Source organism: Peromyscus californicus, unplaced genomic scaffold (assembly GCF_007827085.1).
Source record: "Peromyscus californicus insignis strain IS unplaced genomic scaffold, ASM782708v3 Scaffold_23__1_contigs__length_62951481, whole genome shotgun sequence".
In the NCBI taxonomy this organism is placed as follows: Eukaryota; Metazoa; Chordata; class Mammalia; order Rodentia; family Cricetidae; genus Peromyscus; species Peromyscus californicus.
Window position 1 is genome coordinate 50,352,412 of NW_026294534.1, and position 15,908 is coordinate 50,368,319.

The 15,908-nt window shown below is 44.9% G+C and overlaps 1 protein-coding gene across 4 annotated transcripts in view; it reads left to right on the plus strand.

The window, feature by feature from the left end:
- Mfap3l (microfibril associated protein 3 like) overlaps window positions 1-15,908 on the plus strand; it is a 43,245-nt gene that overhangs the window by 16,892 nt on the left and 10,445 nt on the right. For 3 of the 4 annotated variants that reach the window (XM_052752333.1, XM_052752331.1, XM_052752334.1), the window contains one exon: window positions 6,296-6,726. In XM_052752333.1, coding sequence (XP_052608293.1) covers window positions 6,429-6,726 — 298 coding nt within the window. In that variant the 5' untranslated portion in view covers window positions 6,296-6,428. The remainder of the gene's footprint in view (window positions 1-6,295; window positions 6,727-15,908) is intronic. The other variant, XM_052752332.1, reaches the window with a different exon arrangement.

Sequence of the window (15,908 nt, forward strand, 5' to 3'; positions counted from 1 at the left end):
AGCAAAGCATAAAGTTCTTTGGAGGACTTTGTACTGTGTGGTTGATGGAGTAGCGATGGGGATTTATGAAGTGTCTGGTGGTTGTTCTCAGCAGTCAGTCAGTCAGGATATGTATTTTGTTCTGTCCAGTGAGTCGCTAGAAACAGTCCTAGCACTGCACTGAGTCAGAGGCGTGCACACAGTGTCCTAAGTGCCCCCACCCCCAGTCTTTCTCTTTGTAGCGGCCAAGCACAGCCTCCTCAGCCCTTCCGAAGAGACACTGCTTTATGACAGTCTGTCCCTTTGGATGGCGTCACTATTGCTTATCCCCGAAACATCCATCAGAGACAGGAGACCAGCAGAGCTCAAGGAGAAATGAGGGGACCAGGCCAGAACTACCACAGACTCTTCTGGGCCATTTCTCACAGATGGTGAATAGTACGCCCAAGGGAGTGTTAGCTGAAATCCGTAATGTGTGTGTAAACGTGTGTTCTACCAACAGCACTGGTTTTTGGCAAATGAGATATTTCTTAAGGGCGTTAACTTGTAGACAACACTGACTGCTCAGATATTAGTTCAGCCTGCTATGGGTTAGTCTTTAGATCCTGTGTGTTCTAATCCTTGTGCCTTTTCAACTTGCCCGCTCCTGTAACACGAATCTTAACGGGTCTTATTAATAAAAAACCCAGAGCCAGATATTGGGTTGAAAACTAAGAGATCAGAGGAATAGAACAAGCCAAGCCACATGTTCTTACCACTAGGAAATCCTCAGTTCAAGGGAGTCTCAGCTGAACTGCTGCTAAAAGCCTCTAGTTCCTGGTCCTCATGCCTTATATACCTTTCTGCTTCCTGCCATCACTTCCTGGGATTAAAGGTGTATGTCCTTCCCAAGAAAAGATATGAGATCTCAAGTCCTGGGATTAAAGGTGTGTGCCACCACTGTCTGGCTCTGTTTCCAGTATGGCCTTGAACTCACAGAGGTCCAGATGGATCTCTGCCTCCTGAGTGATAGGATTAAAGGTATGTGTGCCACCACTGTCTGGCCTCTATGTCTAATCTAGTGGCTAGCTCTGTCCTCTGATCCCCAGATAAGTTTTATCTGTTAGAGCGCAAATAAAATATCACCACACACTCCTTTCTTTCCCTGTTGCTTTCTGTTCAGGCTCTGACTCTTTCTTCTCTCCTAGCAACTGCTGCATCAGCAGTCACTGAGTCCTGATCGGGGTGACCTTTGTAAACAAGGAGAGTGCTCATGTCTTCAGCATTCCATACCACCGCCCTCACCATCTGGACAAGCCTGCCTTCCCATTCCCCTCCTTTGTGGATCCGTGCAAACTTGTCAGGAATGTGCCTTCCACCGGAAGGCATCTCTTCTGCTCAGGGCATCACCTGAGCGCCAGTGAAAACAGTGGTGACCCGTAGATGTTGTGACAAAACCCCATTGTGTAACTAAACAAGTGACTTGTCCCCATGGATGGAAAGGTGCCAGCAATAATACTGCCAAGTTAAAAAACAAAACAAAACAATAATGTATATTCATTTAGTTAAAATTACTCTTAACAAGAGGCCCCTTTTCTCCTAACTCCATAATACGTTAGCTATAGTCCTGCAGGGTATAGGTGGAGAAGAAAGACACAGGATTCAACAGAGCATCTTATTACATACTTGTAGGTAAAATGCAAGTGTTGGGAAATAGGGAAAGGGCAAATTAAAGAAAGAACATTGGATGTTTGCCACACATTTTTCTCCTTTTCCCTCTTTATAGAAAATAAAGTATCCTATGAAAGTTTTCCCAAAGGCCACGAGCAAACACATGAAGCCTAACAATCTGCCCATTGTCGCTTGTGTTGAACCCTGTCTTTGAAATATGTGTTCTTTGTTCTTGCATTTTGAAGGACTGCATTTTAAGCTGCGGGTTTAGAGTAGTGACGGTTACGCTTGGCTGCCTGAATTGTCTTTTACAAAGTCAGAGTGCTATTAACTAAACTTTTAATGTTGCTCTCAGATCCCAGTCTGACAGGCCCTTATTCTGAACATCCACTCCGAGGTGATTTTCCCTTACTTACATCCAGTCATGTGATATCTTCTACGCTTTGGGCTGTGTACTGTCATTTACTCATTAACAGTCGCCACTGGGATCCCACTAAAGTGTAGCTTCATAAGGCAAGTGTGTAGATGTGATTCCTGGTTGGTTGCCTTTTCGTAAGGAACTCCTGTAGGTCTGTATGTGACGTTTCCTCAATGTGAAAGAGAAAAGAACAAGAGCATGGGACAGGAAGAGTGCCTGACGTTCCGTGCACACGATGGGTGCCATGGGGATGCTGGAGCCCTGGGACATGCCACAAGGGCCAGATGGAAGATAGCAGAGCTCTGGGTAGCATTCAATGAACATGGCCTATATGTATCTCTCCAGCCAGCCAGTGCCCCCTTTAACCCGCTCAATCATGAACCCATGTCACCCAGCAGCAGCTCTCTCTTGCTCTCTCCAGCTAGACTATGAGCATCTATGGCCTAGGATTTATTCTTACAGTTCTGTTCGTCCCCTATGTCCCTGGCATTATATTCACCACTTAACAAATGCTATGTAAAAACCTGGAAGGGAAAGAGTGTGGCATGCAGTGTAGACTGAATTACTAAAATAACTACTAATTCATTACTGTCCATCAAGCTGGTGCTTTGTTTGTTTTTGTTTTGAGGGGGGGGGGGGGTTGTTTCTTTTTGGTTTGGTTTGGTTTGGTTTGGTTTGGTTTGGTTTTTTTGTATTTTGCCAAACTAAATTTTCATGATTTTTGTTTGAGTGAAACAAATCTTTCTTGTGGTCTTTGAATTATATTATATGCCTCTTAGTAACTCCACAATGAGATAGGATAGGTGTAATAAGGGACGCTTGGCAGCTTGCTGACTACAACTCCCACATTAAAATGCAAGTCACTGTGTCGGGTCATCTCAGAGACTGAGGAGCCAGGTGCAGAAATCACCATGCACTTAGCCCGGGTACCTACTGAAATGATTGCAATAGCACCGTGGTGCCCTGGCATGAACAGTGCATCTGAAATCGCAGTATCAGCAAGGCCAGCCTCTGTCTGAAAACAGCTCTTGGCTTGCACAGGCATTTTTTGCTTGCATATCTGTTGTAGCCTCCCCAGTTGTGAAAAGGGCTATCGCTTGCTAGTCGGGAAAGCACGATGGTTTGTTCACTCCTTACCCTTTTTAAGTCCTTCTCCCATATTATCTTGCCCTTAGTCTAAGGGGATGTGCTCTGGCCCAGTCATCAGGAAGTGAAAAAAAATGAGAGAATCCAGCCTTTGCCCTCAGCATGCTCACCCCAGTGGGGATACTCAAAGACGTAGCCTTGGGCGGCGGCGTCTCAGACTGGAGTGCCTCCAAAGGACCCAGGACTGGAAGCTACCGCCATGGCTTCTGGTGACAGGGTGACAATCAATATGGCATTAAGCGACCAAGTTACATTCTCTAAATAGCATCACTTAAAAGGAAACTTAAGGAGCCTGGCTGCCGTAGAGAAAGCTTTGTAGGGGGCCAGTCATTCCTGCTTATCAAGCCGGGCACTTTGCAAGTGCTCCGTGTACTTAGAGTTCACCTGTGCTGAGTAAGTACTTGCCCCGAAAAGTACACAGCCAATAACAGCCCGTAGAGAACCAGGTCCCTGGCCTAGCCTCTCTAAAGCCCTGCTGCTAGCTGAAGCTCTGCTTCCAGCCGCTGCTCTACACTGACCCTGTCAACGTACAACCACCCCGAGGAAAGGAAACCACAAATTCAGCCAAGTGAAGAGTCACGGCGGGGCCTATCGTGCCCCACAGCTGGCGCTATCTGCCTCGGCCACGAGGTTCGTAAGCTGTTGACGCTGAGACAAGGAAGGCATTAGACTCTCCAGGAAACTGTGGAGAAAATGCTTTTCCTGCTTCTGGAAAAAACAAATGAACAACAAACAAGAGTGGCTGCTGATATTTGGGGTTCAATTTGGGGTTGGGCATGGTGGTTCAGGTCTGTAGTTCAAGCGCTGGGGATGCAGAAGTAGGAGGACTGAGAGTTCAGAGCCATTCTAGGTTATATAGTGAGACTCCGTCTCAAAAAAAAACCCTTTAAGTGAGAGCCGAGTGTGCAAATCATGGAAGGAAACTCTTGAGAAAGAATAATTAATAATACCAATTGCCACACTATTTTGGGTAGAGGAAGATAACCACTTGGCAACAAGGAGTGATCAGTGGTCTTAACGAGAGGAAGTTCAAGAAAGAGCAAGTAAGATATAGAAAATGACGGTATGGAGGGGATAGGGCATGTAAGGAACTGGGCATAAGCTACAAGATGCTTTCCAAAAGGCAGAGCAATGGATAGTGGGGATTTAGGACCTGAAGCACTGGTAGAAGGAACATGGTCTCTGCTGTTTTTTTTTTTTTTGGTTTTTCGAGACAGGGTTTCTCTGTGTAGCTTTGCGCCTTTCCTGGAACTCACTTGGTAGTCCAGGCTGGCCTCGAACTCACAGAGATCCGCCTGGCTCTGCCTCCCGAGTGCTGGGATTAAAGGCGTGCGCCACCACCGCCCGGCTGGTCTCTGCTGTTTTAAGATTAGAATACCACTGGGTTGAGACTCTTGATTCTCAAGCTGATGATGTCATAAGCACTATGGAAAGACAATACTGAGCCAAGGGAGTGCAGGTAAACAGACTGCCAGATGCCACCAATGCCTGGCAAGAGCTAGAGATCATGCCTTCATTATCATAGTAATTATATGGTTGAGCAGCTCTTGCCAGCAGTCTGCCTCCTGGGTGCAGAAGTAAAGAGGGCAAACAGTTGGCTTGATGAAGGTCACCTACGAGCTGAATAAATGTGTCGTGAGGACAAGGAGAGAAGTCACTGTAGACTGTGGATCTCTGTGGTTGGGTCTGAATGAAACATAAATAAAACATAAAAGTCCTGTATGGGGAGAGACTGAGAAAAAAAAAAAAAAAAAACAAGGGCCAGAAAGCCCAGTGAGAATCAGAAAGGATCCTGAAGGATGGGAGACTGCCGCTAAAGGTGCTTTGTTTAGAACCTGAGAATTACTTGGAACTTCAGAATTTAGAATGTGGACAATGGGTGTGGCCGGAAGAGTAGCGGATGAAATGGAGGCTAAAGGAACAAGTAAAACTTAGATCTTAGACGCAGAAGAACCCAACATGTCACCCTGCGCATCCTGATGATGTTACTTGGCCTCGGGAAGGCAAATGCAGATCCAAACCAGGGAACTCCGTGAGTGGCCATTAGTGAGTATGTTGTTCACAGGACCACAGAGTATGTTCACAGTACCACAGAGTATATTCACAGTACCACAGAGTATGTTCACAGTACCACAGAGTATGTTCACAGTACCACAGAGTATGTTCACAGTACCACAGAGTATGTTCACAGTACCACAGAGTATGTTCACAGTACCACAGAGTATGTTCACAGTAACACAGAGTATGTTCACAGTACCACAGAGTATGTTCACAGTACCACAGAGTATGTTCACAGTACCACAGAGTATGTTCACAGTACCACAGAGTATGTTCACAGTACCACAGAGTATGTTCACAGTACCACAGAGTATGTTCACAGTAACACAGATGAGAGGGGAAAATACATGCCGTGCATAGGGATGAGGGAGTTGGGCGGTGTATGGAAGCTATAATGAGGAGTTGTGAGAACACTAGACTGCTTCTGGGGGAGTCCTTCCTAATGCTGGCGGAGTCTGAGCTGGGACCAGTGAATGGTCCCTGGAAAACATGTGTTTTGTAAAGGAAGAAGGAACCCTTAGGTTATCATGAAGACAGGAGGTGGGGTAGAAGGAAATCTTATAATACTAAGAGAAAAAAGTATAAATCGAGAAGTAATATAAAATTAAAAAGTAATGTAAATTAAGAAGTAATGTAATACTCAGGTATGGTGGTGCACGTCTATGATCCCAGCACTTAGGAAGTAGAGGCAGGAGAATTGGAAGTTCGTGGCTATCTTCAGCTATATAGCAAATTTCCAACCAGATTAGGCTATCTGAGATCTTGTCTCAAGAACAACCAAAAGACAAAAACAAAAAAAAAAAATTAAGATGATATTAACTTAGCATAAGAAATATATTTGTTCTTACTGTTTTAATACAGAAATATAAATATATGCTGTTAAGATTTCTGTCCTATAAATTAATATTGGAGCACGAGAATATGTGTTTTGTTTAAGAATGATATAGGCTAATACCGCATACCTTAGCAGATTGCTATTACTTTGCAAGTTTTATTTAAGGTATCAATGTTAACATCTGTGTGTATATGGTTTTTCTTTTTCAGCAGATTCTTGATCAAGTACTTACTCCATGGATCCAGGCCAGGTTCGTCCCATGGCCTGCCCTGAGCAGCGTACAGTCTGAGAGAAGATTCCCTCGGCAAAACCATCTCTTGCCTTACGGAACAAGCAAAGAAGATGGACCTACTGAGGAGCCATCTGACTGTGTGCTTACCACCTTCTGTGCCCTTTTTAATCCTAGTCTCCACTCTAGCAACCGCCAAGAGTGTAACCAACAGCACTTTAAATGGCACGGACGTGGTCTTTGGCTCTGTGCCTGTCATCATTGCCAAAACTGACCATATCATCACCAAGGAGGGGAGCAGCGCCTTGATTAACTGCAGTGTCCGTGGCGGCCCTGACCTAGCGTTTAAGTGGTATAACTCTGTTGGCAAGCTGCTGGAAGAAGGGGAGGAGGACACGGAGAGAGGAGGAGGTAGGTTTCAAAGTTCTGCCTGTTGTCGTAGAGTATAAGCCGGGACCTAAGAGCCCATACCCTAGTGTTGGTTGTCCTCCTACAGGTCACTTAAAAGGTCCTTCCTGTCATCTTGTGCAAAGGCATAAGAGAGGCCGTATACTCTCAAGGGTTCACGTTGTAATTCATTCATCTTTCTGCTCTTTGACTCAGAAGACAAAGGGCAAACATGGATGTCTTTGGAAAGACCTCTTCGGATGATATGCTATAATGCACTCAAGACATTATAGAGTGTAAGAGTATATTCCCTGAGTCTATGTTCCATTTCTAAGACTTGTGTTTCCTTGCCTGGGATTGGTTCCCATAAGCAGCAGAACAGTTGTTTATCATTAAATGTCAGTTTGACTTGTCGACTGTGGATTTAACAAGCAACCTCTTGAAGTGTCTGTGCAAACTCTCAGCTACCTGCTGAGTCCATTCCACGCTCCCGGAGACCTGGTTGAGGTCAGCGTTGGGAAGGGGCCTGGAAACCTGGGGCTGCAGATGAGACGCTTGGCATTTAGTGAAGGAGTTTTTGACTAAAAGATGTGAATCCTCTTCCCAAGCTCTGAGCTTCCTTCACCAGAAACTGCATCCAGAGACAGGCTTGGAGGCACCTGGAATCTCCTCTTCTTGTTTAAGACGTGTGAGGTGATTGTGTGAAAACCCAGACAGGCTCTGATTGATGAGAAGGAGTTAATCTGCTTGGTTCGGCTCCTGACTGGGATGAAGTAGGGCATTGGAGGTGGGAGGATACGAAGAGGGTTGCTCAGCAGCAGCCCTCTTCCCCTCCCTCCTTTCCGTTACCCTCCCCACTCCTTAACCCTCGAACCAATGAACAATCCCCAAATGAGTTTCTGCTTCAGAAAAAAAAAATAACCTCTGTATTTAATCTCTTCCCCTCATATTATCTTAATTGCTCTGCAAACGGAGAAAGCCAAATGCTTTGCCTCTCTTAGGAGGTTCTTACAGTTGCACGCTTCTGTTTCACAGTTATGTCCCCAGTGGGGAAGGCTGCTAGAAGTCTAACTACCAGGGATGTGCCTCCTGGCTGTTATGCTACTGCTGACATTGTTTGGCTTAGCCGATCACGACTACACCGTACAGGATAGCTACTTCCCTTTGATCAAAATATTACATATAATAAACTATATGGATGTTTAACCTAGGCAAAGGATAGCCATTCCCCACCAGCTCACATTGTGCTGTCCTAGGAATTCTAAGGTAGAGGGGGCTTTACCCACATAGCCGTCTGAACTCCCTTCCCTGGAATCTGCCTGAGGTCCTGCTGTCAATGAAATGGCTGTGACTAGAACCTTCACCCCTGACAGGGGAGAGATGAGAAACACTACCCCTTCTTCCACAACCGTAAGGCAGAAGGATAACACCACACCAGTGACGGGAGGGCAGAAGCATGGTAACACACGTGCAGACCTCAGCAGGTCTCTCTGCAGGGCTAGGCGACTCCTAGGGACATCAGGCTGACAGAATTGAGAGGACTCACCAACTCCAGACCTCAATCCACCTTCCACAGGGACCCTGGAGCACAGGTTGCTCCTGGGTATTTAAAGAGGGGTCTGTGCACTAAACTGCTGAGTCCTAGAGAGGAAGAAAACGATGGTAATAATGTAATGCCGGAGCCTCCATTTCAGTCACATCATTTTGAATGTTGTTCCAAAGTTGTACCCCACTGCTTCAGAGAAATACGCAATGCCTTCCTTGCAAAGGTCTCTGGGACCGTGGTGTCAGTCTCAGCAAGCAGACACGCTGGCTGGCCTTCTTCATCAGTATGGAAAGGTGGTTGAGCTATACTTGATGGTGGTTATATTTGCTTTAATTTTATTTTTGCTTGTGGAAGCTCAAATGGCCCATTAGAATACCATATCTTTAGACTCGACTCTATCAGCAGCTTGAGAATTACAGCATCAGAATGCAGCGCTCACATCTTCCCTGAAGACTTGCTGATAAATCAGTTAACTGTTTCAAATCTCATCAAAGAAGATGTCTTTTCAACTTTTAAAAGAACTCATGATACCAGTACTTGATGTCCCAGCTCAGCTCTTGTAATTACAATGCGTAATAATAGTCATTTCAGCGCATAAGCCACATGGGGAAATGGAGCAAGCGTTACACCTAACAAGCAGGCAGAACATGGAAGCATCAGAAAGGACAGAATGCCTCAGGAAATATTAGCACTGCTGTGTGCTGTGTCCTGGGGTGGCCTGGGAGAGCGCACAGTCTTTAATTTCTCATTGCTGATGAAGTAAATGCCCATTTTATAACACAGATGTAGACTTGTGTTTTCTAGCCAGGACACTAGAAGTGTAAACCGAGCAGTGTTTCATTTGCAACTGAGCCAAAGGGTGAGTGAATACAGGGTGAAAATCGTGCTAATATCCCATTGCTAGGACTGCACATAGATACATGGGGGCGGTTTAGGCCAAATGAATGGAATTCAGAAAATCTTCATTAACAGCTATTGCACATAAGCCTGGGCACCAAGTTATAGGTATAACTTCTAATCCTTCTGGTAAGCATGTAAGTGAGGTGCTGTCAATCTTCATGGATGCAGATGGGAAGTCAGAAGGCTGGAGAAGACATTACACAAATGTTATAGTGCAAAGCCAGTTGGTGTTGCTTTCTCTGTGTCAGACCAGAGTCCGCTTAGTCTCGAGGTCTCAACCGTTGAGAAATACTGTGGAGCATCTGGCACAGCTAGAGTGAATGTGGGAAGAATTCCTGCGTGGAAGAGACCTTTTAACTACCGTCATCGTAGTTAGAGTCAGGATCTTTGTGCCGTAGGCTGCAAGTGTCATGCACACAAAAATGTGTTCCAAGTCATAGTCAGTTGGCTCACAGGAGCTGATTACCACTGACTTTGTGATTAGCCCAGAAAGAAACAATTTCCTCTCTTGTTTAGGCTGAAAAAGTGAGCTACCTGTCATGCATGGTGGCCCCCTGTGCTAGAGTGAATTTCCCGTCCTGGTATTGCAGCAGCTGGTTTATTCGGCTTTCCCGGTTCTTCTCACCTCATTTCCAGAGGATCAGGAAGTCATCATGTGTAATCCATACGGTTTTGAAGTTCACTAAAAGAGTGTTTCGGAGGGTGGATAGTGGATGGTCCACCAACCGTGTACAAGAATTCACTCTGAATTCAAACATGCATGAGCTCAAATAGCCGGAAATGCACGGTTTCCAGTTTCCCTTTGCTGGAGATGAGTAGAAATGTCTGCTCATCTGGGAAGTGTTATGAAAAGTCCCCAGTTATTGCAGATGCACTAATTATCTAATTATTGCCCTGTGCTTTCTTATTGCAATGTTAAAACATTTCAATTCACTTTAGCACCTCCATCAGAGAAGTAATAAGCATTTCAAGGAAGTTGACCTGTACAAGACCCAGGAAATAGAGATGACAAATTTTCCCTTTAAATCCCCTTCTTTAAAATCTACTTTTTGGGTGGATGTGTTTTGCATACTACCCTGTCAACAAAAACAATTAAGAATTTTCTTGCCTAAAGCACTCAGGAGAAAACTGACCAGAGCTGCCTTTACACTGTTCCGCTGTTTCACAGATTCTTCTGGTAGACTGGAAATGCCAGTTCTGCAAAGTGAAGTCAGCCAGGTTTCGAAAGTGCCATTTCTCTCCTCTCTGCTTTATCAAACACACATGCACACGCACATATGCATACACGCATGTGCACACAAACACATAGGTATGCACACACATGCATGCACAAATGTACACATGTGCATGCACACCTATACTACATATAATGTGCAGTATATGTAACATATAGGGGACCAGTTCTTACAACATCAAATACAAATAGTCCTTTACCATCAGTGGAAAGTAGGAACTCAATCTATACAAACCTCCACAAATTCTCCATTTAGCACATTAAATGCCTGAGAATTTATGAACACTCCCAAAGGCATTAAACCACGTTTATGCAATTGCAGTGGTGAGCACTTCTAAGCCCCAGTTTTCTCTTCTGTAAACCAGAGAGGATTGTTCCTTTACTACCAAGCCAGACTTGCAAGTCTTGAGTAAATAAATACTTGTCTGTTAAATGCTTGGCATGGTACCTAGAACTTACGAAGCTCACAGTAAATGACAGCTGCTATTTTTGTTACTATTCTGTTCTGTCCTCACAATAATATATTTCAAGTGCTAAAATCTCCATTTCCTAATATAGAGTCTTTTGTAACACAAAGAATGTTCGGATAATTTCTCCTTTTTTTTGTCTTGGTTTTCAACCTCACAAAAATTGCTTTTGGATGGCTGGAGAAATGGCTCAGCAGCTAAGTGCATTGGCTGCTCTGACAAGAGACTAGATTTGATTCTGAGCACCCATATGGTGGCTCACAACCATCCGTAGCTCCATTTCCAGAGGATCCAATGCCCTCTGCTGGCGTCTGCATGCATCAGGCATTCACAAGGTACACATATATGCATGCAGGCAAAACACTCATATACATAAGCCAAAATAAATTGAACTTCTTTAAAATTTATCTTTGGCTGGCAAGACAAGACAAGTAGATGAAAAGCACTTACCTTGCAAGCCTGACAACTTGAGTTTGAGCCTCGGGAACCTACAGTGGAAGGTGAGACCCAACTCAAGGATGTCCCCTCTGACCTCCACGCATGTATTGTGACACGCACACTAATAATAGCCGTATTTTTTCAGTAAGTGCAAAAGATAAACATTCCCTTAAATGCTATTTGAAATTCCAAATTATTTCAACATAACCTTTTGACAGTTTAGTGGCCATTCACTTTTGCATACAAAGTACCCATGATGACTGATACCTTCCTTCTCCTACAGGCAAACTATATGGAAATGACAAAGTACATTCTGTGCAAGGTAAACTTTCCACTTTGATTGTACGTGTATGGGCTTTCAGCTCCTACTACCCCCAAGAGTCTATGTGGCCAATTCTGAGACAAGTTTGCTTCTTGTAAAGGGGATCTACAGGGGAGCCCACTGTCATTGTCTAATGGACAAGAGTCAAGGATGCTGCTCAAAGCCTGCAATGGGCAGAATAGGTCCTACGACAAAACAGAATCACCCAGCTCCATGGGCCACTGCGCCACTATTGAGCAGCCTTGCTCTTACCCAAAGAGACACTCCCCACTCACTAAAGAAACCTTCTGAAGTAGACCTTTGAGGCAGGTCTTTAAACTCTTAGTGTATTTTCCCAAAAAGGGGGTCAGTTAATGGTGTTTGGGTCCATGTTAACGTTAACCACCACCATTTGCGTGTTTCTTTAGTGAGTTATGCTTGATTTGGGAATGTAAGCCCAGGCAGCTAGTCTTAGCCATGAAAAGGCTCTTTCAGATCCACCTAACATAAGAATGACAGTTGAGATCCCCCAAATGGAAGTCACTTTCATGAAGCAAGTGGATTATCCTCCTGTATTGGTAAACCATGTGGAGCTGCTCTTAGAAAAAGCTTATAGCTAGCGTGCATAGAAGGACATGCTTGGCACTTTTGTTAAAAATTAAGATTATCATATCAAATTAGCAAGAGGATCAGGGTTTTTTTTTCTCTCATTTGCAAGGATATAAAGGCAGCAGGCTCTTTTCAGATATTAATTGCTCTAAGCAGGACAGAAGTGCCGATTTGAACAGCAAAATCCTTCCACCCCGACCTTCCTGCGCTGATAGCTGAGCTATTATCCCAAGCCACTTTTGCTCCGTATGACACAGGTAATAAGCTTATTAGAACGGCCCCAGCACTCTCTCTGAAGAGGACTCTTAGGGAGGATTGAGGGGTGGGGATAAGACCTCCAGAGGGCTTGCAGCTTGTAGTGTTTGTAACCCGACTCACACGGTGACTTCAAGGGTCTGTCATCTGTCGTAGAGGCCGGGGAACAGGTGCAGCCGTGGAGTTCTAAATTTGTTTTCAATTATATTTTATAGAGAGGCATGAGATCCTTTCTCCTCAGCAGTCTGGATTTCGCACAGCAGAAAATGCGCGTCCCATTTATAGGCACAAACACATGTGTTGTATGCCTATTTGAAGACTCAGTGTAATGGAATACTCATTCAAGAGACTGTCTTTTTTTTATATTTGCATAAACGTATACATTTGAGTGCTCGCCACCTGATCATTTTTATGTAAATTAGTTTCAAAAAATAGCATGCTGATTTTGTCAGATTGAACCCTCCTCCTTGCGAGGTGGGGGTGTGTGGAGCTGAAGAGTCCACCGTACCCGAGGATTGGGAGCAGAGTTTTAATCTCTTTGCCTGACTCCCTGGGGGTAGAGAGGACCCACATATCAGCCGGGTCATGCATACATTCCGAGTGATGTGGCTAAGGGAGAAATTCCTTCCTTCAAACGAACAACCTGTGGATGGCCTGAGAGCCTAGTGTTTCTCTTTAATGCTCAGCCATGGGGAAAAACAAACCAAACAAACAGGAAAACTGCAGGACTGGTGTTTGGAGACGCTAGCTGTGACCACCCACTGGATCTTTGTAGGTTGATGTCCTCACTTTCCTTGTGGCTCTTTAGCTCTTTAACTTGTGGACGATGTTCATTTCCACGCATCGGTGGTCTGAGCAAATACTGGTGAAATTATTAAGGCCACTCCATGTAGTTAAAAGGGGGGTTTATTTTGTGGGGTAACTCACAAGTGAAGGGATAGGTAACAGAGTCTAGGAAAGGTATAGCGCAGTCCGGTGGCGGCGCTGTTCTCTGGAGAACTCTACTTGGTCTACCTCCAGCATCCAGGGTCCAGGAACCAAGAGAGCTGGCGCATCTGGATCTTGGATCTTCAGGGTCCTCTCTCGGCCCCACCTTGTAGGCGTGACAGTTACTGAAGCCTCAATGGGGGTTGGAACTTCCAGATCAAAGCTGGAATGGCTACCCACTACAAGCAAAGGTTGTCCACGAAGGTGCCAGATAGTTGTAATGGTGCCGTGTGCTGGTCTCATGTTGAATCACAATAGTGCCTGCCTTGGGAGGGTTCCTTGTTGCTTATAGGTTTAACTCCAATTATGTAATGTGGGCTGGAGAGATGGCTCAGCACTGGCTGCTCTTCCAGGGGTCCTGAGTTCAATTTCCAGCAACCACATGGTGGCTCACAACCATCTGTAATGAAATCTGATGCCCTCTTCTGGCCTGCAGGCAAACACAGAACACTGTATACATAATAAAAAAAAAAAAAAAAAGTATATGGCGCTGGTTACCGTTAGAGAGAGGTCATGAGCCACAAGGCATGACAAAACCCAGTATCAGAGCTTTATTAGGAGGAAGAGGGGAGACAGAAGAGAGCGTGGCCAGGCCTGGGAAGAGACACGTGAGTAGGAGGGGAGGGCCAGAGAGCAGAAGAAAGAGGAGGAGTCTGTGTCCGGCTTTTAAGGATTCCCCTGCACATGCGCAGGTGGGCTTACAGAGCCACGCCACGCATGCACAGATTGCGTGACCATGCTGCGCATGGATGATGTAAGATGTAAGACCCCTTGTTTAGCTACTGAACTGCGCATGTGTGGTCATGCAGCTCGGGGAGTGGCAGAATCCTAGCATGTAGTTCTGTTGATCTCATAGGTCTGCTGTCCTACTGGTGTGAAATTGTGCTGTGACTCATGCACAGGCCTACATGCCAGGATCATGGTCCCAGGCTTATCACCTTCCTGCCTTGGAACCAAGGTGCAGCTTCTCCTAGAGACAGCTGGAAGGGAAGGAATGTTCTGGAACTATACCCTTCCCCAGAGGAGGGGAATTCTAGGAGGAGATATAATCCGAGCAAGACATATTATTATTAGTCTGAAAATGAAATTTTTTTCATTGCCTTGATTTTTTTTGGCGTGTTTATTAGTGTTTGCCCATTGGTCAAGGGGCTTACCTGATTTGATAAATGGCAAGAGGTCTACAGGAAGGTTATAGAGGCCTCCAATCATGCTTCCAAAAGCTCATCCAACCAGTTTAACCTACCTGCCACAGGAGGAATGTCCTTCCCTACCTTCTGAGCAATGCAATTTGCAATCATTGCCCTCCTCTTTATTTTGGCAACAAACAAAGTGAAAGTTAATCTTTTAAAACAGGGCTTTGAACCCTTTAAGTTTAATGATGGTTTATTTCATCAGTCCTGGCCAGAAAACTCTGATACTATTTCTGGTCCTTATTTCTTATAAATTGCCTGTTTGTATATATTTCCCTATTCTTCGTTTGGATTTTGTCTTAACTCATAAGGTGTTGTTGTTGTTGTTGTTGTTTATTTGGGGTTTTTATTGTGTTGTTTTATGTTTCATAGTCATTAAGCATTTGTCTGTCACATATTCTAGAATTTTCTCCCAGTCTGTAACTTTCTTCTAACTTTTCTGTGATAAGTTTTTACGATTCAAAATATGTTCATTTGGTGGAAAATGTGATCCATCAACATTTTCCTTTATAGTGTCTGAAATTCTTTTAAAAGCCTAGAAAAGGCCTCTGTCCCCCAGGTTTCCAAAAGTTGTATGCCTTCAATTAATTTCATAGTTTAAACTTTATATCTTAAGAGTGCTTGAATGGATTTTTATGTATTACATAAAGCAGAGATTTACATGCCTTCTTTCCAATGTCCAGTCAGCCCAAAGGTCTTTCTCCAGTGATCTGAAATGCCTTCTTACTCTTAGAACTCTTAGTTACTTCTGATCTGGACTTTCAGATTTTTCTTCTCTGACCTAATCGGGGTCAGAGATGGCCATTCAAAGCATGAGATGGGCTATGAGGGTGAAGTCAGGCAGGGGGCTCAGAGTGAGGAGATAGGAGTGGTGTCCGCAGAGAGGAAGTGGTCGGGGCCCTCTCTGTTAGAGGAAATGTGCATGTTGTGTCTGGAACAGTCAAAGGGAGATGCAGAAGTCGAAGGACCCCCGTGCTCCTGCTCTGCTATGTGTGATGAGGGCCCCCTGCACCCTGGCCTGGAGTCCTTTCAAGCCTGTCTCCATCCGAGCCCTGCTTCAGTTTTATACATGGTTTGTCAGCTCAGCAGCTCATGCTGTGCTCTCTCTTGCTCCCCCCCCCCACCCCCGCTGGCCCTTAGAGTCTCCTCTCTGTTCCTTCATTCCCTTTCCCCCTGCTGCCCGCCCCTCGTCCACACGCCTTGGCACTTGGCACACAGTCCTAGAGCTGTCAGTTGGAGTCTTCTCCCCGTGGGGCCCGGATGATTTTTTTTGTAGTCA